Source organism: Oreochromis niloticus, linkage group LG14, assembly GCF_001858045.2.
Source record: "Oreochromis niloticus isolate F11D_XX linkage group LG14, O_niloticus_UMD_NMBU, whole genome shotgun sequence".
NCBI classification, from domain to species: domain Eukaryota; kingdom Metazoa; phylum Chordata; class Actinopteri; order Cichliformes; family Cichlidae; genus Oreochromis; species Oreochromis niloticus.
In genome coordinates this window covers 8855185-8880909 of record NC_031979.2, presented here as the reverse complement: position 1 = coordinate 8880909, position 25725 = coordinate 8855185, and the positions used below count along the sequence as shown (strand labels likewise).

Sequence of the window (25725 nt, the reverse complement as noted above, 5' to 3'; positions counted from 1 at the left end):
AGCGGTGTGTAACGAAAACTGCCAAACTGACTGACTGCTCAAAAAAGACTGTGTATAATAAAACAAATGTGCCCCATCCAAACACTACACTACAATCAATACACATTTATCTGAACACTCATGGCTGGATTTGGACTCATAACCACTTCACGTCATGTGACCTCTTAGCCTTACCAGAATTTGCTGAATAAGTATAAGATTTCTCAGTATTTGGGGGTGTTGAATTAAGTAACAACTATACTTCCTTTTTATTTTGTACAGAAAGACGTGACCATTTGTTGCAAAGCATTAGACTGAGCAACATGTCTCTGTATGTCTCAGTCATTCAGGTCATGGTATTCAGAGGGCCTTAGAAAGAAAAAGCGACTGGACTTCTTTACGTTTCTTAAAGACATTTTACCTCTCATCAGAGAAACTGTGGAGAGTCGTAGGTATTTAATCCGTGGTGGAAGCTGTTCTTTAAGAGGGCTGTTGACTGACTTTTGACCACATTTGAATAGTTTCAGTCAGGTTTCAGAGCTCATCAAGGTACGGAAACACTTTTAGTAAAGGTTACAAATGATCTTCTTGTGGCCTCTGACAGCAGACGCATCTCTGTGCTTGTCCTGCTAGACCATGGAAAATTGAACAGTAGTATATGTGTGTTTGGAAATCTGTGGTTTGACTATATGAAAACTTAAGCTAACATGAATTTCGAATGATGATGTTTATATGATGAGTACTTGAGCCAAGAAGTAATAGCAGAAAAGACAACTAGTAAAATTAATTTTGATTTATTTATATATTTTTTATGTTTATTTCATTAAATTCATTACTTTAGGTGGCCAATTTCCAAAATGTATCTAAATGCAGTTTGTACAATAACATATTTACATCCTGGTCCCAGCTGTCCTCTGTTCATAAATAGAAGAATTTGCATTTGCAATAAATGTGCCCCATTTAAACACATTATGAGTTTTACAAATAAATCTAAACCTAAATCTTCTCTAAGAGATGTGATTTATTGTGCAAATAATTTATTTCCAGTATTTCACTGTTTTATTCATCATACACTGCCATCAACACCAATACCCATGTGAACACTCATAGCTAGAACTAGAAACCGTGGGTTGAGTAATTGGCCTGATAACCGCCTTCGTGTGACCTCTTAGTCTGACTAATATTTCCTGAATTGATTATTTTCATTTCAGGTTTCTCAGCGTTGTCTTTACTTATATTTCTTTTTATTTTGCACAAAAAGATTTGACCTTTAGTTGTTGGACACTGGACTGAACACATACACATTTGTATACCGACACACACACACAGAGAACAGCTGTTGTGTGTGTGAGTCTGATGTTGATGTTGTAACTGTGATGCTTACAGGGAAATAGTTTAAAGGGTCATTTTCAAGGCTACTCATAAATCTTCAGTAAATAAAAACCCACCAGGCTGTAAATTAAGGTAGCAGTGACAATCAGAATACCTGAGCCTGAAGAGGTAATACTTGTTGTTTCTGTGAAAAAACTCCAAGCCAGTAGGACTCTGTCTTAACTTGCTTTGGTTGTGTTATATTTTTGAAACATCTGGACTGCTGTTTTAAATGACATAAAGTACAGTCTTCCATTGAAAATTGAACAGTTGTATGTGTGTGTTTGGAAATCTGTGGTTTGACTATATGAAAACTTAAGCTAGAAGAACTGGGAACTGCCTCCATCAAAAAATTTGGTGGATGAGTGTAATAAAGTTTCTGGCCACACTCTTTACCTTCTCATCTAAAACTGGATGCTGGCCTTAAAGAAAGAAGGCAGGCATAAGTTGGAATGTTGGAATATAATTAAGGACATTTAGACATCTAATGTATTTGGATATGAAAAATGAGGTACTTTTACTGTTTTCATTGCAGACTTGCACCTTTATATTTTTCTATTTCTCTTGGTCCAGAAAGTGAACTCCTGGTCAGTTACTAGGATCATACTGCAAAATTCACCTGCTTCTTGGAAGATTTTCTTGAACAAAATCATAATTTCTGTGACTTCTCCTTTCTTGCTAACCCTGAAGTAGCTGTGACACATTTAATTTCTTCATTATTTCAGGGGAAATACATTTCAAAAATCAATGATCTCTGCAAATTTATAGAGGAAATGTCACATTCTGATTAAACGTTGTCTGAAGGCCAAGAAAGATGCCAAGCGGATTTACTTTACCAAATGGATCATCATGGCCTTGCCATATTGATCCATTTGATTGACCTGTATTTATTTGATTTGATTTTTCGGTTGTTACAGACAGGACAGACATGACTGGGGGACAGGACAGGGAGAAAAAATGAAAGAAAGAGAGGGAGAGAAAGAAAAATAGAGGGGAGAAGAGAGAAAAAAATGAAAAAAGAAAGAAAGAAAAACAAACAAAACACCTGGATCACCTTTATGGGGATAAGAAAAAACAGACAAGAAAACAAACAAAAAAGAGCAACATAATAAATACAACACCATCACAATAAACTAGCTAACAGTAGATACTAAATATTACATGTTATTGTGCTGTAAGCAAGATCGACAGTGCACAATGTGTTTTGAGGTAGCAGCCAAGAAAGGTGTAGCTTGTGTCTGTGAAAACCCGTGTGTACACCTGTGTGGATCGGCACGCTTGTATTCAAAAGGTTTCTCCATGTAATGATCTGCTAGGGAGTGTGGGGAGCCATAGCCCCGTCCCCCAGGGCATGAAGCAGGTATGGAGGAGATCCAGGCCCCAGACATCCAGAGGCCCCAGAATACGAGGACCCAAGGAGGACCATCGGGGGGTAACTGTGCCAACCTCCTGGGAAGAGCTGAGGAGAGCCCCAAACGAATGGTCACCCAGCGGCCACGGAGCAGAGGCCAGAGGGGGTTGCAGTGACGTGCCCGTGGGCTCTGCCGGCAGCCAGCTGTGCCAGAGAGGACCGGGCCTCAGGCCCAGAGGCCAGAGGCCTGAGGGCACCCCACACCCCGGAAGGGGCCCAGCCGGGCCACAGGCACCAGGCCCCGCCAATCAGCCACCAGGAGTGAGTCGGTACATACATGAGCACTCAGCCACAGACACCAAGAACCACCAACACACCAACGTCTGTGGTCATCAGCCACTGGCAGGGAGTGTGATGAGGGGAGATAGGCCTCCATACCTTGGAGAGCCTGAGATGTTCCCAGAGAGGTGAAGTCTAAGACCCAAGCTGACATATAGACACAGACGAACAGGTGCACGGAGACACAAACGTGCATTCCCACCCCCATATACACATAAGCAAACATTTGGCACTCACCCAACATGGAGACAGACAGAAATAGACACTGTACACACAATCACACTCCCCAAACATACTCTATATCCCAAGTCCGGGTACCCTCGCTCCCAGAGGGGCAAACCGTACCTAGACCCAGGAGATGTAACCCTTTTCTCTGGGGTGGAGGAAAGCAGACCGCCTCTTTATCTGCACTAGCAGGGAGGCCTCGCATCCCAGACCCCAATCCGACGGCCAGCACCTCCTCCCAGCCCCCCAGCCCAGATGGTTAACAGAACGGGGGTGAGTGAAGACCCCAAACCTCCCTCCGCCCGCTCATATGTAGTGTTGCTGCGTGCTGTTCTAAAGTGCATTTAAAACACAGGAGGGCATGGTGCTTCTTGCCAGAGAGCAGCACGGCTCCTCCCGAAAACCCTCAGTGTCTATATGCATTTAAAATTGAGGATAGGGCACCAGCGCCAGAGGTGGGTATGAATACACAGACCATCCTCTGGACGCTGTATAATGTGCCCACTCCCAAGGCCCTATATGTATGTGTTATGAGAGTATGAGTAATATGGATGTCTAGGTTGCGGAATAAAATTGAGGCACAGGCGGCCAGAAGGGGACAGAGGGGGAGTGCCTCCCCTGCACCCTGGTGACACACCTGCACCCCAAGCCCTGCGTGTGTGTTGGTGTGGTGGAGCATGAAGAGAGAGGCAGCTGAGGATGGGGAGGGAAGAAAGGGAGGGGCAAGCGGCCCCTCCCTGGGGCCAGCTTCCCCACTGACCCCAGTAGGCACCCCCACACACTGGAACCAACCAGGGCAAGGGGGCCCAGGCCCGTCCGGAAAGGGGCCCACAGCAGCAGCACCACCCCGCCCCACAGAGTCCGGGGCAGCCCACCCGACCCCACCACAGAGAAAACTGCACCCACCCCATCATCCAATCTACTCCCAGACTACACAAGACAATAGACACCCAGGTTGAGTTCATTCTCCAACCTGGGTGTTTTTAGATTAAAAAATTGTACCACACATGATGGTGTTTTTGTAATTCAGGTTCACTGGGATTAAATTTCTTTTTTACAATGGGTTTAATTTGTTGATATTCCAAAAATCTTTTCTTGTTGATCCCATATTGTGTAACTAGTCTGTCAAATGGAATAAATTCTGTTCCTTCTAATATATATTGTGGCAAGCTCAGACAAGGAGGAGACAGAGGTTTCGTTTGGTCTTGCTTCCCGCCGTGTTAGCCAGGGAGCACAGCCGTTTATTTATATCTGACGGAAGAACACTGCCGCTAGCCAACTGCTCAGCGCAGCACCAGCACAACAACAACAGCAACACACAGGGCGCTCTCTCACCCCGGAAAACACACAGTGGCAGAGAGAGAGCATCACCTGTAACTATGGCAACGTAACAACAAAACATGACTGTCATAACAAAACCCCGAACAGCCCTGACCCGCTACAATATGTTCTAAGTATTTGATTCCTTTACCACTCCAATCTGGAAAGTTGATCACATTACTGTTTTGTAGTATGTCTGGATTGTTCCAGATAGGTGTACGTTTGCATGGGATTAATGAAGACTGTTATTTATAGAAACTCCCACCATGCTGTTAGGGAAGAGCTGATGTTGATGCTTTTAAAGCATTCATGTTGTTTGATGTTTGAGCTGAAAAATGGTAGGTCTGAAATTTCTAGATTATTACATAGTGCCTGTTCTACATCTATCCAGGGTTCATCTAAGAAGGTGTGTTTTAACCATCTAGAGATAAACTGAAGCCTGTTGGCTAAAAAGTAGTGATTAAAGTTACGCAGAGCTAGTCCTCCTTTATCCTTGGTCCTTTGTAATGTTTTTAAGCTGATACGCGGGGGTTTATCTTTCCAAAGGAATTTAGAAATATACGAGTCTAGAGATCTGAACCAATCTTGTGATGGCTTACTTGGGATCATTGAAAATAAATAGTTTTCTATTGAACCTCTTGCAATAGCCATTAGGAATGAGCCCTCTATTGACCCTGTCAGATTGGGGAATATCAAGCACTACATTTCCTTATATGCGGATGATGTTGTTTTGTTTTTGTCAAATCCTGAGCGATCTGTTCCTGTACTCTTAGATGTGGTGAGGTCATTTGGGGAAATCTCAGGTTATACAATTAATTGGCAGAAGAGTGAGTTTGTGGCTTTAACTACAAATTTGGATGTTGATTTTTTAAAAGTTTTGCCTTTTAAAATCACAGACAGATTGAAATACTTGGGTGTCACTTTGCCTAAGGATCCTAAATTGATCTTTAAGTTGAATTATCTTGAACAAGTAGAAAAATTGAAAATAGATGTTGAGAAATGGAGGGCTCTCCCTATCTCCATGGTAGGTCGCATTAACGTAATTAAAATGGTTTCCCTTCCTAAATTTTTATACTTATTTTTAAACTTACCTATTTTTCTGAATAAGCAATTTTTTAAAGTGATCGACTCAGTAGTATTACCATTTGTCTGGGGCTTTAAAACTCACAGGATATCAAAAGTTCATCTATGTAAGTCAAAACTTAAGGGTGGATTTGCTTTGCCAGTGTTTCAGTTTTATTACTGGGCTGCAAATGCTAGAACTCTTGCTTATTGGCAGGAAGGGTACAAAAAATTAAGTCTGCCGATACCCCACCGTGGGTGGTCATAGAGAGTGGTGGGGTTGAGAATAGTTCCCTCCCTGCTCTTCTTTTTTCATCCTCTAATTCGCGAACCAAGGTCAATAATTTTATAGTTTCGAACTGTGTTAAAATCTTTAGTCAGATCAAAAAAGGTTGTGGTCTACCAGACACTTCAATCCATACTCCAATATACGGTAATCATGCATTCCCACCCTCATGTTTAGACGCCTCTTTTGATATCTGGACACAGAAAGGTATTATTACTCTCAAAGATTTATATATTGACAGGCAGTTTGCATCATTTACTCAGTTGCAGAACAAGTTCTCTCTCCCTGCGTCACATTTTTTTCATTATTTACAGATAAGAAACTATGTCCGTCAGAGTATTGCTAATTTTCCATCTCTTCCGGAAGAGGGGTCAATTTTTACACTTCTTCTGAGTTCCCCGGATTCTAAAAAGTTGGTTTCTGGTTTTGTGAAAGCCTTTTCTGAGTATTTAAATTCTAAATCTGACTTTTTGAAGATGGCATGGGAGGAAGAGCTTGGTTTGCTGATTGGAGATGAGGTGTGGGAGAGGAGTCTGTGTATGATCCATTCTTGCTCTATAAATGCAAGGCATCAGTTAATTCAATTTAAAGTGCTTCACAGACTTCATTATTCAAAAACTAAACTGCACAGGATTTTTCCTTCTATCAGTTCGATATGCGATCGTTGTAAACTTGGAGAAGGCTCTCTTACTCATTTGTTTTGGACTTGTCCCAAATTGTATAACTATTGGTTGAATATTTTTAACTGTTTTTCTGATATCTATAATTGCACATTAGAGCCGGACCCAATAATTGCATTGTTTGGATCTTCCTCTTCCCTTTTACACCTTAGCTCTGCTGCACAAACCACAGTTTTGTTCGGAATGGTAATTGCTAAAAAAATTATTTTGACTCTTTGGAAGACGGATATTGTACCTCAATTTAAAATGTGGCTCACAGAACTGACTGCTCTACTACATATGGAGAGAATTAGGTATATATTAGCAGACAAACTTAGTAATTTCTTTGATGTGTGGCAACCATTTTTAGATCATGTATTAAAACAAAGTCCTATTTGATCGATCACCAATAACTTAGCCTTCCACCTTAGCGTTTTATTTTTGTTTATTGCCAGTGTTGAAGCAATATTTTCGTTGTTGCAGTGTAAACTTTTGTCTTATTTGTGTGTTTTAGCCCTTGCTGTTGTGTTGTCTGTTGTTTTTTCGTTTGTTTTGCTTGTTTGTTTTTTCTTATATCAAAAAATCTCAATAAATATATATATTAAAAAAAAAAAAGAAAATAAATAGTTTATTTTTTGGCAAAACCATCATTTTTATAGCGGCGACCCTTCCCATGAGTGATATGGGTAGAGATTTCCATCTAGCCAGATCACCTTCTACTGTCTTTAAAAGTGGGATGTGGTTTAATTTAGTTAATTCTGCAAGTTTAGGAGAGATATTGATACCTAAATATTTAATGTTTCCAGCTTGCAGTCGGGTAGATGAAGAATTATGGAAGGAGCAATTAATCGGAAGAACTGTAGATTTTGACCAGTTAATTGAATAATCTGAGACTCTTGAAAAAGAGTTTATCAATGCAATTACCGCAGAGAGGTTGGTTTGTGAGTTTTGGAGAAAAAGTAACACATCATCGGCATAAAGGCTGATTTTATGTTCTACTTTCTTACATTTTATGCCCTTAATTGTTGTAGCCTGTCTAATTGCTGCTGCTAGTGGCTCAATAAAAATTGCAAACAGTGAAGGGGAGAGTGGGCATCCCTGCCTGGTGCCCCTTAGGAGACAGAAGCTGGAGGATGTTTGGTCATTTGTTTTGACACAAGCTGTTGGGGAATTATATAATATTTTTAACCAGCTTACGAAAGAGTTTCCAAAACCAAATTTGTGTAAAGTTGCAAATAGAAATTTCCAGTTAACTCTGTCAAACGCCTTTTCTGCATCAAGAGACAATATTATGGTTTCAATATTTTTACTGCATGAGTAGTCTATTAAATTAAGTAGTCTACGTGTATTTGTTGATGAGTGCCTACCTTTTATGAAACCAGTTTGGTCAGGATGAATTAAAAGGAGGGTTATTTCTCTAATCTCTATGAGAGAGCTTTGCAGATTATTTTAAGGTCTACATTAATAAGGGATATTGGACGATAGCTTGAAGGAAATACAGGGTCTTTGCCTGGTTTTAGTAAGAGACTGATATTTGCAGAGTTCATATTTGGTGGTAGTCTACCATTTTCTTTGATTTCCTGCAACATTCTGTGAAAAATTGGTGCCAGAATCGTCCAGAATTCTTTGTAAAATTCTGCTGGAAAGCCGTCTGGACCTGGAGCCTTATTACTGGGCATACTTATCAGGGCTTCCTGGAGTTCACCTGGTGTCAGTGGCAAATCCAGTGCCATTGCTTGGGTATCTAATAATTTTGGAAGAGTTACGTTGTCGAGAAACTGAGCAATTTCGTTTTTAGATGGGTTTATTTGTGGTGTATGTAAAGTTTCATAGAAAACCCTAAAATTTTTGTTTATTTTTTTAAGTTCATATATTGTGTTCCCAGATAAATCTTTAACAGCACATATGGTTGTTTTTTCTTTATTGATTTTTAACTGATTAGCTAGAAATTGTCCAGATTTGTTACCGTGTTCAAAAGTCTTTGTACTAAGAATTGAGTCTTTTTATTAATAATTTCATTTAATTCTCATTTGTTTTGCGTATTTTGTTCAATATTTCTTGATCTTGGTGGGACACATACAATGTGAAAACCCCCCCCCCTAAAAAACAGTAATATTCCGGCAGCTGGGGCGCCAAAATAATACCAGAAAATAACAGAAAATAACTTTTTCATAAAAATACGGTTATTTTCAGTAATGACAATACAGTTTGTTGCCCTAATTTTACATGGGATTTTGCCTTTTTCAAGCGCTTTTAAACATTAAATTAGGAACATTTTAATGTGATTAAACAATGAAATTACCTATAAACAAGGTCAATGAATGTGGCAATATGAATAATAATACTTAAATGTACAGAAATATACAGTTAACAGTTGGTTTAAATAATAACGAATTGCATTTATATAGCGCTTTTCGAGACCCTCAAAACGCTTTGCAATTCCACTATTCATTCACTCTCACATTCACACACTGGTGGAGGCAGCTACAGTTGTAGCCACAGCTGCCCTGGGGTAGACTGACAGAAGGGAGGCTGCCATATCGCACCATCACATTTGGTGGTGATAAAAGGACCTGTCTCTCATCAGTGGTCCCTCCTTATCACATCTCATTATATAAGCAGCACCATTCTCTTCTTTCATTTTTATTCTTTCTCCTCTTCTGTCACATAGAGCGTGTTTCTCCTTAAAACTGTTGTGTTGCAGTACCACGGAAAGAAAACTTCCAGGTAAGAAAAAAAATGCTTTGTGTTTTTAAGTTCACATCATAACCACTTCACGTCATGTGACCTCTTAGCCTTACCAGAATTTGCTGAATAAGTATAAGATTTCTCAGTATTGGGGGTGTTGAATTAAGTAACAACTATACTTCCTTTTTATTTTGTACAGAAAGACGTGACCATTTGTTGCAAAGCATTAGCATTAGACAAATGATCTTCTTGTGGCCTCTGACAGCAGACTCATCTCTGTGCTTGTCCTGCTAGACCATGGAAAATTGAACAGTAGTATATGTATGTTTGGAAAGAAATCTGTGGTTTGACTATATGAAAACTTAAGCTAACATGAATTTCGAATGATGATGTTTATATGATGAGTACTTGAGCCAAGAAGTAATAGCAGAAAAGACAACTAGTAAAATTAGATTTGATTTATTTATATATTTTTTATGTTTATTTCATTAAATTCATTACTTTAGGTGGCCAATTTCCAAAATGTATCTAAATGCAGTTTGTACAATAACATATTTACATCCTGGTCCCAGCTGTCCTCTGTTCATAAATAGAAGAATTTGCATTTGCAATAAATGTGCCCCATTTAAACACATTATGAGTTTTGCAAATAAATCTAAACCTAAATCTTCTCTAAGAGATGTGATTTATTGTGCAAAGAATTTATTTCCAGTATTTCACTGTTTTATTCGTCATACACTGCCATCAACACCAACACCCATGTGAACACTCATAGCTAGAACTAGAAACCATGGGTTGAGTAATTGGCCTGATAACCACCTTCGTGTGACCTCTTAGTCTGACTAATATTTCCTGAATTGATTATTTTCATTTCAGGTTTCTCAGCGTTGTCTTTACTTATATTTCTTTTTATTTTGCACAAAAAGATTTGACCTTTAGTTGTTGGACACTGGACTGAGCACATACAAATTTGTACACAGACACAGACACACAGACAACAACTGTTGTCTGTGTGTCTGATGTTGATGTTGTAACTGTGATGCTTACAGGAGGTCTACTTGTTGTTTCTGTGAAAAAGCTCCAAGCCAGTAGGACTCTGTCTTAACTTGCTTTGGTTGTGTGTTATATTTTTGAAACATCTGGACTGCTGTTTTAAATGACATAAAGTACAGAAAATTGAACAGTTGTATGTGTGTGTTTGGAAATCTGTGGTTTGACTATATGAAAACTTAAGCTAACATGAATTTCAAATGATAATGATGTTTATATGATGAGTTGAAGATTGTCTGTGCTCTGTTTGAAGAACTGGGAACTGCCTCCGTCAAAAATTTTGGTGGATGAGTGTAATAAAGTTTCTGGCCACACTTTAGACCCAACTGTCTTAGCTAATTATAGGCCAATCTCCAACCTTCCTTTCATATCAAAAATCCTTGAAAGAGTAGTTGTCAAACAGCTACCAGATCATCTGCAGAGGAATGATTTATTTGAAGAGTTTCAGTCAGGTTTCAGAGCTCATCACAGCACAGAAACAGCTTTAGTGAAGGTTACAATTGATCTTCTTATGGCCTCTGACAGTGGACTCATCTCTGTGCTTGTCCTGCTAGACCTCAGTGCAGCGTTCGATACTGTTGACCATAATATCCTATTAGAGCGATTAGAGCATGCTGTAGGTATTACAGGTACTGTGCTGCAGTGGTTTGTATCATATCTATCTAATAGACTCCAATTTGTACATGTAAATGGCGAGTCCTCTTCACACACTAAGGTCAATTATGGTGTTCCACAGAGTTCAGTGCTAGGACCAATTCTGTTTACATTATACATGCTTCCCTTAGGCAGTATCATTAGAAGACATAGTATACATTTTCACTGCTATGCAGATGACACCCAGCTCTATCTATCCATGAAGCCAGATAACACACACCATTTAGTTAAACTGCAGGAATGTCTTAAAGACATAAAGACCTGGATGACCGCTAACTTTCTGCTTCTTAATTCAGATAAAACTGAGGTTATTGTACTCAGCCCTGAAAATCTTAGAAACATGGAATCTAACCAGATTCTTACTCTGGATGGCATTACCTTGGCCTCCAGTAACACTGTGAGGAACCTTGGAGTCATTTTTGACCAAGACATGTCCTTCAATGCATGTATTAAATAAATATGTAAGACTGCTTTCTTCCATTTGCGCAACATCTCTAAAATTAGAAATATCCTGTCTCAGAGTGACGCTGAAAAACTAGTTCATGCATTTATTACTTCCAGGCTGGACTACTGTAATTCATTATTATCAGGATGTCCTAAAAACTCCCTGAAAAGCCTTCAGTTAATCCAAAATGCTGCAGCAAGAGTACTGACAGGGACTAGAGTTCCTAGAGTATTTAAAAGTAGAATGGGAGGCAGAGCCTTCATTTTTCAGGCCCTTCTTCTGTGGAACCAGCTTCCAGTTTGGATTCGGGAGACAGACACTATCTCTACTTTTAAGATTAGGCTTAAAACTTTCCTTTTTGCTAAAGCATATAGTTAGGGCTGGACCAGGTGACCCTGAATCCTCCCTTAGTTATGCTGCAATAGACGTAGGCTGCCGGGGGATTACCATGATGCACTGAGTTTCTCCTTTCCAGTCACCTTTCTCACTCACTATATGTTAATAGACCTCTCTGCATTGAATCATATCTGTTATTAATCTCTGTCTCTCTTCCACAGCATGTCTTTATCCTGTCTTTCTTCTCTCACCCCAATCGGTCGCAGCAGATGGCCCCGCCCCTCCCTGAGCATGGTTCTGCTGGAGATTTCTTCCTGTTAAAAAGGAGTTTTTTCTTCCCACTGTCGCCAAAGTGCTTGCTCATAGGGGGTCATATGATTCTTGGGTTTTTCTCTGTATCTGTTATTATAGAGTATACTGTACAATATAAAGCGCCTTGAGACGACTTTTGTTGTGATTTGGTGCTATATAAATAAAATTGAATTGAATTGAATTAAACTCTTTACCTTCTCATCTAAAACTGGATGCTGGCCTTAAAGAAAGAAGGCAGACATAAGTTGGAATGTTGGAATATAATTAAGGACATTTAGACATCTAATGTATTCGGATATGAAAAATGAGGTACTTTTACTGTTTTCATTGCAGACTTGCAGCTTTGTATTTTTCTATTTCTCTTGGTCCAGAAAGTGAACTCCTGGTCAGTTACTAGGATCATACTGCAAAATTCACCTGCTTCTTGGAAGATTTTCTTGAACAAAATCATAATTTCTGTGACTTCTCCTTTCTTGCTAACCCTGAAGTAGCTGTGACACATTTAATTTCTTCATTATTTCAGGGGAAATACATTTCAAAAATCAATGATCTCTGCAAATTTATAGAGGAAATGTCACATTCTGATTAAACGTTCATTTATGGCCACATTTAGTGGTGATAAAAGGACCTGTCTCTCATCAGTGGTCCCTCCTTATCACATCTCATTATATAAGCAGCACCATTCTCTTCTTTCATTTTTATTCTTTCTCCTCTTCTGTCACATAGAGCGTGTTTCTCCTTAAAACTGTTGTGCTACAGTACCACGGAAAGAAAACTTCCAGGTAAGAAAAAAAAATGCTTTGTGTTTTTAAGTTGTATTTGGTTGTAATGAGATCAGTGGAGAACAGCTTTTTACTTTTTTCACCAGCTACAGTTTGACAATTTGCTGAGTCTTGACTTATAACACACTAGTAATAGTTTAAATGTTATGTTTACTGTGTGTTTTTATTCCATCAACTCAACTTGGCATAGTTTTTCTTGGCAAGAAAAACTATTAAACCTGATGTGTTAACAACTTCCTCTTTCTGCATCCTAACCTCCATCTTCTTCATCAGTCTACAGAGTATAAATCCTCTACACTATGTCATCTAACCAATCATTCAAAAGCCAACATGAAGAGGCCTACGCCTCCCTGATGAGAGGTCTGAAGGAGCTGGACCTACAGGGACCCTATGTTCCCTGTGACCTGGTGCTGATCGGAGACCATGCCTTTCCTTTAGCAATGAACAGCCGAGGTCAGGTGCTGATGGCTGCCTCTCTGTACGGCAGTGGAAAGATTGTGGTCCTGGGTCATGAGGGCTACTTGACAGCCTTTCCTGCTCTGGTAGAAAATGCTGTGACCTGGCTGAGAGGTGATGGATCTGATAACCTCTGTGTAGGTGTGCACAGAAATGTCAGTGCAGTTGCTGATAGCCTCCAAAAATCCAGCTTCCAAGTAGAAGTTGTGGGCGCTTTCAGTGACAAGCTGGGAGTTGGTGTTTATGTGACCGATGCCTACAGCGTGGGCTCAGACCCAACTGAGCTGGTGGCGTTTCTGAAAGCTGGAGGAGGGGTGCTGATAGCTGGGCAGGCGTGGCATTGGGCTGCAACTCACCCTAAAGAGAACATACTGCATCAGTTTGATGGAAATAAAGTGTCGGGAGTGGCAGGAATCTACTTCACTGAGCATTATGGTGAGGTGGAGAACCTGCCTGTCTACCCTCAGATCCCGTCCTCCTGGATGTCGTTAGCGTGAGTATATGCTATATAGTGGTCCCTCGTTTATCACGGGAGTTACGTTCAAAAAATAACCCCGTGATAGGTGAAATCTGCGAAGTAGCCAACTTTAGTTTTTACAATTATTATAGTTTTAAGGCTGTAAAACTCCTCATTACACACTTTATACGCTTTTCTTTGACAGGCATGAACATTTTCACACTTTCCTCTCTTATTTTAACACTCAAGTTCAAACCTTTGTAGGAAAGTAAATCTAGTATCATAGCATGAGACTAAAGATCAAACCCTGTTTTCAGGTCCAGAACATGGGAATAGAGCAGCTGCCAGAGAATTCAAGATTAATAAATCAATGGTACGGAAGTGGAGGAAGCAAGAAGAATGAGTTCAGAAAAGTTTGACTTATCTGACTGTTTTGTTTCACTTAATGCGCCTTATAATCAAATTAAATAAAATTAAAATACAGTAACTTCTACCTTCCTTTAGCATGTCCAGAAGTCCAACATTTTGTGCAATGGTTAGCATATTCCTCTGCCTTTTGGGTGCTACCGCAGGTGCCTTTGATGGTGCAAAACGTTTCGTTGACACTGCACTTCAGCGCTTCAGCGTCACACTGCTAACGATCAAAGACAAGCTGAACGTATTCTGTACTGTACAGGAGACACGGCACGAGATTGATTGACAATGGTCTACAGCCAATCAGGATGCAGAACACAATACGCTGTAAAAAGAAAAATTTTTTTTAAAAAGCAAATCCACGAAACAGCAAGGCCGCGAAAGGTGAACCGCGTTACAGTGAGGATCCACTGTAGTCCTGTTTTACTGCACGTTTACAAAAGTTCCACTTTCCATATAATAACTTTCACTTTATTTTTAAAGCACTTTAAAACAACATAACAGCTGACCAAATTGCTGTAAAAATAATAAACAAATCAAAATAACTTTTAACCCAAAAATATTTTTTCTCTATTATTTGAAACATTATTACTAAAGTGATTTTTTTTATGCTAATTTACATATAATAAATCATTTTACAAGAACATATTTGTAAAATTTAAAATAGTCATTTTACAACATGACTATATTTACAGGGTATTGATAGTAAAAACACATCAAGATAATACAATTTACACTCAAAATTCACAATAACAAACAGGCATTTTATTTAAAACAACACAATTTTAGTAAAAAGAAATTCATCCAGTTATTCTTCATTTACTTCTGTACACTGTATCTCTAATTTTTATTTCTCTTTCATATTCCAATTCCACCTTTCAATTATAGGACAGGAAAGGACTTCAAGGATGACTTGGAGTTATTACTCCAGGGGGTTTCAGAGTTCAACCTCCCGTCTGATTGTGTATTTTCTGAGGTTCTAGTCCACGGACCGCTAGCCTTTCCCATCGGGACTACAGGTAAAGGACGTCCATTCCTGGCAGGAGCCTACTATGGACGAGGACGGGTCATTGTGGTTACACATGAAGCATATCTAGCAGTCGAGGTAGAGTCAACATTAAATGTTAGTCATAAAATTTCTAAGTCAAAATCTTTAGAGGGTTAGGTATTAGACCTCAGGATGATTTAAAGTGAAATTTGTGCTGATTGGACTTTTGTATATCACCAAATACATGACTTCCTTTGCTGCTGCTTTCCTTTCATTTTAGAGCATGGCTCCATTTTGGCAAAACGCCATTCACTGGTTGGATGAAGGGCGCAGAGGGGTTGTTGGTGTCATGGTGGATCCTGCACTCAAAGTTCTCAGCCAGTCAGGGCTGAGGTGTGAGCAGACAAACTTCAGGAAAGACCTCAGCGTGTTTGTGTGTACAGCGTATATCACTGAGCATTTGGAGGAAATCCAAAACTTTGTGGCAGAGGGAGGAGGCCTGCTGATTGGAGGACATGCCTGGCACTGGGCAAATACACATGCTGGGCAAAATCCACTTACAGATTTCTCAGGTATGAAAATGCACAACAAGGGTTTCACAATATGCAGAGCAGAAATACTGGTAGTGTTCTCATTTTCCACCTAAAAAAACATAAAACCATCAATGCACTGCATTGAGATAGAGCTCTTCTTGTCTAATCAACCATACTAAATCCTAAAACCTGTTGTATTTATTGTGCTAACAGATTCACAATGGTGTAGTATCTTGTCCAAAGACACTTCGATTGAAGGATTTAGGGATCAAATATCCAACCTCCTGATGAGTGTAAAACAAAGTCACGACATTTCCAGCAATACAACTCAGTAAATTAAGTCAGACTTGCTTTAATTTCTTTCAGGGAACAAGATCCTGAACCAAATGGGATTGAGCCTTTTGGGAACAAAAATCCGTGCAGGAACATACAAAGCTCTTGTACCCAGCTGGCCAATTAAAGATACTTACCACTTCCACCACCTTCTACACCGCTTCGTTGCCCATGTGACTACAGGTGTAGAACTTAGCAAGCATGAGGAGGGATGTCTTAAAAAGCTGGGCAGTGACTGTGATGCTTACTTGCACACAAAGGCACATGGCTGCTTCTATTACACTCAAGTGTTGGCTGCACTCACTGACATGTTAAAGAGGTCAGACCTGCCACAGGTGAGTAGAGTAAAAACATTTGAACAACACAGGCTGTGCCACTGATCACTGTATGGCAGCTGTTAACCACTAAGATGTTACACTAATGTCTCCTTCTTCAAGGTGAGTGACAGCTGCCCTGCAAAGACACCAAAAGACCATCTACTCCTCAGTGTGGGATCACCTGTATACGAGTTTTGCCTAAATCCTGAGGCCCTCCTGCCCTACCTCATCAAGGAAAAGCCACTGATGCCAGATGTCTATAACCACAGGCTCAAGATCGATGTTAACACAGCAGGTCAGATTTCAGATTTGTGGACAAATATGTCAACTGTGAATATATCAATATATGACTGCACCCTGCTCACAGTTGTTTCACAATACTCATTGTTTCATTAACATATTCAATTTGGACTCAATATGGATTTTCTCACAGACATCTAAAAGATAAAATACCTGCAGATTTCATACATGTATATGTCACCAACTGTAACCTCTAATGTTGTATCCTGGGGTGTCACAATATACTTTGATTTTTTTAAATAAAAAAAATGTATTGTATTTAAAATGTACAAATAATATCATAAACAATCCAGTGAAAGTGCAGTTAAGGTTACAGACTTACTTTGCTATTTACAAATAGGAGATGTCAGTGACATTTTATTTTTTTATAAACATAGAAAACTTAAGGACTGTTTCTTTTTTCCACAGTGTCAACAGTTCAGTAAGTTAAATCAACAAAGTTAAGGAGAATTTTGACTGATATTTGACTGCATTGTGTGTGTGTGTGTGTGTGTGTGTCTGTGTCTGTATGTTAGATGGGGAAGAGTGGATCAGCACTGGTCTCTACCTCTCTCCTGGTATGAGTACCTACATGGTCATGCCAGCTGAGACTGTCAACAAGGACTGGAAGGTGAAGCACACAAAATCTCTTAATAGTATTTTCACTTAGAAAAAGTGCATCACACCTGGTTCATTTATACAAAGAAAAGAAAAATAGCAATAAACATCCCTTTACATCTGCAAAGTAGCTATTGAGACCAAAACGTTGTGATTTGATATTGCTTTTTGATGAGCTGTATGAAGCGGGCAGGATTGGAGGAATCAAAATGCAAAACAAAACAAAACAAAAAAAAGATTCCAAAATCAAAAAACAAGGAACAGGAGTCCAAAACACAAGGGGCCCGACTGTGGGGCCAATGGTGGCGCAGAACTATAGAGTTACAGCCCAGTCACTCCCTTGAAACCTGTCTCACGATACTGACAGAAGAAATTCAGTCACATCTCTGAACATCTGTTTCAGCATCAGCCCTTCAGCCAATAGAAAGTCTCACACAGAACTGTGCCCTCTGTTCCCTGCCTGTATCAGTTCAACTCAATCCAATAACATGCCCCCGTCATCTATAGTAACAGTGTTAGACCTGTCCATGCTTTTTAATAGCACACCACAAGAAAGAAAATTTGTTCATAACATCTATAAACTGCTTTGTAAATCATTCCTGAATGCAAAGGTGTCTCTGTGTTCAGCAATGGGGCTGTTTGCAAAGGCGACTGGTGTTGTAATTTGATGCTATATTTAAAAAAAATGAACTGAAATGTATCTGTTTTATCAAAACTCTGATATTCAATATATTTTCCATTTTATCTACAGATTCAGATAGGCTGTCAAACTGATGACCTACATGACAAGGATGAGCTGAAGAGACCACCACGTGTTTATGAGCAGTTTCCTGTTACTTCAGACATGATGCATGTGTCCAACCTGTGGGGCGGACTCATCTATCTGGTGGCTCCACCCAACACACAAGTGAAAGGGTTGGAGATCATAGTGCAGAAAGCTGTAACTGCTCCATATTACAAGTCTGGTGAGTCTGTGGTTTATAACAGTGCTGTGTACTTTGTGTCAGTGGAGGTAATTGGAAGATATCTGGTGAGTCTTAGTCTGACTTGGATCACCTTCATTCTGATTGAACATACAGTGTTTTCATTGGACAACACAGGTGAATTAACTTGAGCTCAATATATTTTCAGTAAAGTAAAACCCTCTCCTAAAAGACTTCACAAAATTTGCTAAATTATTCAGAGGCCTTGTGTGCACTATCAGCGTTTTACACCAAAGGCTGTTTAAAGATGCGAATGAAATGCATATGTGAATTAGATAAAGCAAAATTTATTTATTTAAAGAATTTATTCATATGAGGTGCATCTGGAGTTTTTTTTTTTATCCACCTGTGTTACAAGCCTTTAAGAAATTATGTAAATAACAGATTCTTTACTTTGTAATCCAATCCAACTTTATTTATAAATCACTTTAAAACAGCCAGCACAGGACCAAAGGACTGTACAGTAATTAAGTTAAGAACAATATATACAGGGAGTGCAGAATTATTAGGCAAGTTGTATTTTTGAGGAATAATTTTATTATTGAACAACAACCATGTTCTCAATGAACCCAAAAAACTCATTAATATCAAAGCTGAATGTTTTTGGAAGTAGTTTTTAGTTTGTTTTTAGTTTTAGCTATTTTAGGGGGATATCTGTGTGTGCAGGTGACTATTACTGTGCATAATTATTAGGCAACTTAACAAAAAACAAATATATACCCATTTCAATTATTTATTTTTACCAGTGAAACCAATATAACATCTCCACATTCACAAATATACATTTCTGACATTCAAAAACAAAACAAAAACAAATCAGCGACCAATATAGCCACCTTTCTTTGCAAGGACACTCAAAAGCCTGCCATCCATGGATTCTGTCAGTGTTTTGATCTGTTCACCATCAACATTGCGTGCAGCAGCAACCACAGCCTCCCAGACACTGTTCAGAGAGGTGTACTGTTTTCCCTCCTTGTAAATCTCACATTTGATGATGGACCACAGGTTCTCAATGGGGTTCAGATCAGGTGAACAAGGAGGCCATGTCATTAGTTTTTCTTCTTTTATACCCTTTCTTGCCAGCCACGCTGTGGAGTACTTGGACGCGTGTGATGGAGCATTGTCCTGCATGAAAATCATGTTTTTCTTGAAGGATGCAGACTTCTTCCTGTACCACTGCTTGAAGAAGGTGTCTTCCAGAAACTGGCAGTAGGTCTGGGAGTTGAGCTTGACTCCATCCTCAACCTGAAAAGGCCCCACAAGCTCATCTTTGATGATACCAGCCCAAACCAGTACTCCACCTCCACCTTGCTGGCGTCTGAGTCGGACTGGAGCTCTCTGCCCTTTACCAATCCAGCCACGGGCCCATCCATCTGGCCCATCAAGACTCACTCTCATTTCATCAGTCCATAAAACCTTAGAAAAATCAGTCTTGAGATATTTCTTGGCCCAGTCTTGACGTTTCAGCTTGTGTGTCTTGTTCAGTGGTGGTCGTCTTTCAGCCTTTCTTACCTTGGCCATGTCTCTGAGTATTGCACACCTTGTGCTTTTGGGCACTCCAGTGATGTTGCAGCTCTGAAATATGGCCAAACTGGTGGCAAGTGGCATCTTGGCAGCTGCACGCTTGACTTTTCTCAGTTCATGGGCAGTTATTTTGCGCCTTGGTTTTTCCACACGCTTCTTGCGACCCTGTTGACTATTTTGAATGAAACGCTTGATTGTTCGATGATCACGCTTCAGAATTTTTGCAATTTTAAGACTGCTGCATCCCTCTGCAAGATATCTCACTATTTTTGACTTTTCTGAGCCTGTCAAGTCCTTCTTTTGACCCATTTTGCCAAAGGAAAGGAAGTTGCCTAATAATTATGCACACCTGATATAGGGTGTTGATGTCATTAGACCACACCCCTTCTCATTACAGAGATGCACATCACCTAATATGCTTAATTGGTAGTAGGCTTTCGAGCCTATACAGCTTGGAGTAAGACAACATGCATGAAGAGGATGATGTTGACAAAATACTCATTTGCCTAATAATTCTGCACTCCCTGTATGTATATATATATATATAGATAGATAGATAGATAGATATAAGCAGGGTCAGATACCCTCATCTCACTAAAATCTCACAGGGTGTCAAAGGGTTTTCAGATGTGATTGAAAAACAGGCAGAGAAGAGGCCTGTCTAATCTCTAAAGGCAGATTGTTCCACAGTTTTGTTTAAGAACAAGCTGGATATTTCTTGGAACTGTGACACAAGTTTGTACTTTGCCTAGAACATTTTAAATATGTTTTTAATATGCAATGATTCAAAGCATTTTAATAGATCCACTTCTCTCTTTGTTCTTTTCAGGTGTAACAACTGCAGCTGAGTGGTCATTGTTGCGCACGGCTCCTTCACCCTGGGCAGAGTTGGAGTTTGAAAACATCGTCCTCACCGTACCATCAGATGCTGTTCGGGGTCTGGAGCACCCAGACAAGGTGGCCGCTCTCTGGGATGAAATCATGAGGGCCATTGCAGATCTGGCTGCCAAACCACACAAATTTCCCCGCAAGGAGCGCTTTGTGACAGATGTGCAGATTTCTGCTGGTAAGTGCACTTTACACCAGTTAGACATCACCAATAAGCAGAGCAAGAAGGCTGTCATGATAGACCAATCTATACCAAATGAATGCAACATCAGGAAGAAGGAACACAAGAAGCTCAAGAAAATACCAAGGGCTGAGAGAGGAGCTGGAGAAGATGTGGTGGGTGAAGGCAACAGTGGTCCCTGTGCTAATCGTAATGTAATGTAGTGTAGTAAGCTCCAGGGCCTCTGGAACATATATATATATATATATATACATACATATATATATATATATATATGTGTGTATGTATGTATGTATATACGTATATATGTATGTATGTATATGCGTATATATATAAGTATGTATGTATATGCGTATATATATATATATATATACATATATTCTCTCCTTCACACTTTGCAGCTTTTCTCTCATAAAGTATTCTCAATATAATCTTGAAACAATTATTAATATACTTTTCTTCTTTTAAGGCTTGATGCATTCAGGTTATCCTATCATGGCACACCATGCTTCAGCTGCTGAAGTTGTTGATGTTAAAAAAGGTAAACAAATGTGGGGGCCCATCCATGAACTGGGACACAACCAACAGAGAAGCTGCTGGGAGTTCCGACCACACACCACAGAGTGTACATGCAACCTGTGGTCAGTGTTTGTGAATGAAGAGGTGCTGGGTCTCAACAGAGCACAGGTAGAGTAAAGCAAGTGTCTTTTCAACTCTTATTTGTTATACGTCAATCATCATCATCATCATCATGACTGAGTTTTCTGTGATCACATGATTTAGCAACTATCTCATTCCATGTTTTTTGGTGCAGGCTCATGGTGATTTGACTTCAGCTAGACGAAAGACTCGAGTAGAGGAGTACATCAAGGGAGGCAAGAAACTCAGTGAGTGGAAGGTATGGGTAGCCCTGGAAACATATCTGCAGGTGAGAAATTATAGAGAAATTTTGCTTTGTCCACAGTGAAGAAAACACATGATATGAATAAGACTGAAAGACGATAACTCCATTTGATCCAGTCACACTTAAAATCGACCAATTGACCAACAAATCACTTAGGGGTAGAGTTAGGTTCAAGTTGTATTTTAGCCACATGCTAAACAAGGATAGTGTCAGAAACTACAAGATGATACCTTTCAAATCAAATCTCTTACCTGCACTTCGCCTTCTATTAAAAGAGTTTGATTTGAGTGTGCCATATAGGTGACAATTCCATGTAGACTTGTGGGCTTATAGTGAAGCTAACATTAAATCATAACAGGTTGTGATGCTTTGGTCAAGAGATTATTGCTCCTAACATAAAAGACAGCAAATAGTTTGAGTTGTTGTCATATCTACCTTCTCTGTAGCTCCAGGAAAAGTTTGGCTGGGATGCCTTTAAGAAGGTGTTTGCTGCGTACCACCACATGAGCAACTTTCCCAATGACAGTGACTCAAAGATGAACCTGTATGCTGAGACTTTCTCCCAGACTGTGGGGATGAACCTGACTGGCTTCTTCAAGGCCTGGGGCTGGCCCATCGAAACAGCCACTGAGAGGAAACTGTCCCAGCTGCCTCCCTGGAATGACCACCCCATGACCCAGTACAAATGAACTAAACACAACTGCAGAATAAAGAAAAGTAACCAGTGAAACTTTAGTTCATTAAATGTTTTATATGAATCTTTTTATAACATTTATTGCATGCAGAGGAACGTTGCAGCTTTTTTCACAGTATTTGCACTGATCATTTGCTCCAAATTAGTATCCCTCCAATTTAGCTAGATTTCTTTGAGTCAACTTGGACATTAACATGTCCTCTGTGCTAATTTTTATATCTGGGATTGTAAGAGAGGAGGTGAAGAACTGTAAGTTGGGTTGCAGTGTAGAGGAGCTAAATATTATTATTGCTGTTCCTCAAAGTTGCCATAATGTCATAATGTCAAAACGGCTTAGCTCTGTGAATTATAAGAAGGTAATTATTTAGCAAACACACAGATGGCAGCTGGATTGTGAGTTGTGATTAAGCTGTTGCTTTTTGGTTTAATCAGTAATCATGTTTTTAATGCAGCAAGCAGAGATGGGCAGTAATGCGTTACTTGTAACGCGTTACTGTAATCCGATTACTTTTTTCAAGTAACAAGTAAAGTAAGGGATTACTATTGCAAAAACGGTAATTAGATTACCGGTACTTTCCCGTAAGAACGCTGCGTTACTGCGTTACTAAAACCGTGATTTTCTTGTGAGAATGTCTCATGACAGTGACGTAAGCGAGTGCGACGTTCATGACAACAGCTGTGTGCAGATCAACAATGGATAATATATCGAGTGCGGGAGAGAGTATGAGCATACAGCGGTTAAAGCGTGGAAGTATTGACCTTATTTTGAGTTTGATTCCATAAAAAGTGACAAAAACATAGCGTCCGCTGTGCGTGGGAAGAAAACTTCTTTTTACCGCGAAAAAACCCCCTAAACTTCCAAGCAAGCACCGAGTGCGCTACGACTGCAATGGGAAATTCACAGAGAAACTCGCAGATTCTTCAACTGACCGCTGCGGCACACCTGCATCACGGCAAACCTCCGCCTACCCCAGTCCTGCTTTACAGGTGAAAATAGAGCAACAGGACCGCAGTCTTTGATTTTATTTATTTTCTGCTGTGTTTTACTTGCATTTATTTGAAAGAGTGAGTGTAAACACAAAAAATATTTTATTTTATGAGTTGGAATGTGCAGAAAATAGGTTTAAATGTTAAACAAATTTCTTCCAGTCAGAGAATGTTGCATATAATTTAATGTTTGCTTGACGCATAAAGTTAAAAGATTAAAACTAATAAAACAAGTTTTAAAAAGAGACGTTTCCATTTGATTACATTTTATATGATGGATTATGCAGAAAAAGTAGAATTGGGCTGAAAGATCTATCACTTTATCACCTATTCAGGTTGTAAATCATGTTTTGAAAAAGTAACTAAGTAACTAAGTAATTAATTACTTTTGAAAATAAGTAATCAGTAAAGTAACAGGATTACTTTTTGGGGGAGGTAATCAGTAATTAGTTACTGATGACTTTTTTCAAGTAACTTGACCAACACTGGCAGCAAGTAGCATTTCAGTAAGTCTGTAAAATTCTGTAACCCATAATTATCACTCTGTAATAACCATGTAATACTTTCACTGAACTTTGAACTTGTCAATCGCTATGGGACAAAACTGGACTCGTTTTTTTGCCTCTTAATTAAGAACTGATGCACACAATAAACAATAGTTGTATAATTAAGTCTGGGTTTTTTTGTTTTTTTTACTATATACACCTTCCTGCAAAACAGGCTGTTTGTTTTCCTTTTCAGACATAATTATGATGAAGAAGCCATCATTCACAGCCTTGCTCCCTGCACTTACTACTTTATATGCATTTATTTCCTTCCACGCCCACATCAACATACTCTTGCCTTCCTTTGACATCGCTAGCTTGTGGATATGATAGAGTCACAACATATGCTCATTGATCAACTATCTAAATTGCCACATTCTTGTCTTAGCAGGATCAATTTCTTTGCAAAACTACTCACTGGTACCCCATGTTCAACCTCTATAGCAGCAATAAATTTTAAATGAAAGAACTCAGATGCAGTTGAAGTGCAGACTTTCAATATGTTAATTAAGTGGGTTGAACAAAAAGATTGCATAACAAACACAATCCCTTCATTTCAGGGGGTGAAAAGTAATTCGACAAGTTAAAGAACTGAAAATAAAATGTTCATTTCTAATACTTGGTTGAAAACCCTTTGCTGGCAATGACAGCCTGAAGTCTTGAACTCATGGACATGCTGGGTTTCCTCCTTTTTAATGCTCTGTCAGGCCTTTACTGCAGTGGCTTTGATTTATTAAACTCCTGACTTCCTTTGAATGCATGTTTTTGTCATTGTCCATCTATATAGTAAAACAGCACCCAATCAATTTGACTGCATTTAGCTGAGCAGACATATGTCTCTGAACACCTCAGACTTCATTCGGCTGCTTCAGTCCTGTGTCACATCATCAATAAACACTAGTGTCCCAGTCCCACTGGCAGCCAGTCATGACCGAGCCATCACACTGCCTCTGCCATCCTTCTGGTAGATGATAATCTTGATTTCATCCGTCCAAAGAATCTTTTTCCTAAACTGTGCTGGCTTTTCTTTGCAACTTAAGGATGGCTTGTTTTTCTGCATGGAGAGCTCCTTTGACCGCATGTTGTCTGTTCACAGTAAACTCTTCCAAATGCAAGCACCACACTTAAAATCAGCGACAGGCCTTTTGTCTGCTTAACTGATAATGACATAATGAAGGAACTGCCCACACCTGCATTTGAGTCAATTGTTCAACTACTTTTGTTCCCTTCAAAAATAGGGTGGCACATGTTAAGGAGCTAAAACACTTAAGCACTTCTTCCAATTTGAATGTGGAACCTGAGAGTCTACATATCATGTCCATGACCATTATATAACTATAATTGGCACATGTTTCAGTAAACAGGTAAAAAAAAATAAAAAAAAACAACTTGTGTCAGTGTTGAAAAACATATGTACCTAACAGTATGTATATGAAGAGGTGCTGAGCCTCAGCTGGGCTCAGGCAGTTTGAATCACTCATAAGTCTGTGATTGTATCATTATTTCCTCTTCTTTTTTGTCATAATTTTTTCTTTTTTTTAAATGAGTGCAATCTCCCAAACAGAGGGTCATCCCTGACCTGACTGAAACTGGAAACTCAGTATCAGAACATGTGGGTGGTCCTAAAGCCACATGAAGCTCAGTGAGCTGGGACTCGTGGATCCTCCAGGCATTCTGGTTCAGCTTGGGATTCTGAGGAACCACATTGGTCTGGGTGCCGTTGAAGCTAGGGACTGCAGGTAAGAAGTAAAAGAGGGACAAGATT

At 39.4% G+C, this 25725-nt stretch overlaps 1 protein-coding gene across 1 annotated transcript; it reads left to right on the top strand.

Annotated features, from left to right (window-relative positions):
* The first annotated feature begins 13110 nt into the window (after positions 1-13110).
* Positions 13111-22908, top strand: LOC100696103 (TRPM8 channel-associated factor homolog). The gene is made up of 11 exons (XM_019367529.2): positions 13111-13808; positions 15075-15291; positions 15455-15746; positions 16074-16375; positions 16478-16652; positions 17173-17267; positions 18006-18219; positions 20591-20827; positions 21300-21517; positions 21645-21758; positions 22181-22908. The coding sequence occupies exons 1-11, from the start codon at positions 13159-13161 to the stop codon at positions 22421-22423; spliced, it is 2757 nt and encodes a 918-aa protein (XP_019223074.1). The 5' UTR covers positions 13111-13158; the 3' UTR covers positions 22424-22908.
* Positions 22909-25725: the final 2817 nt, after the last annotated feature.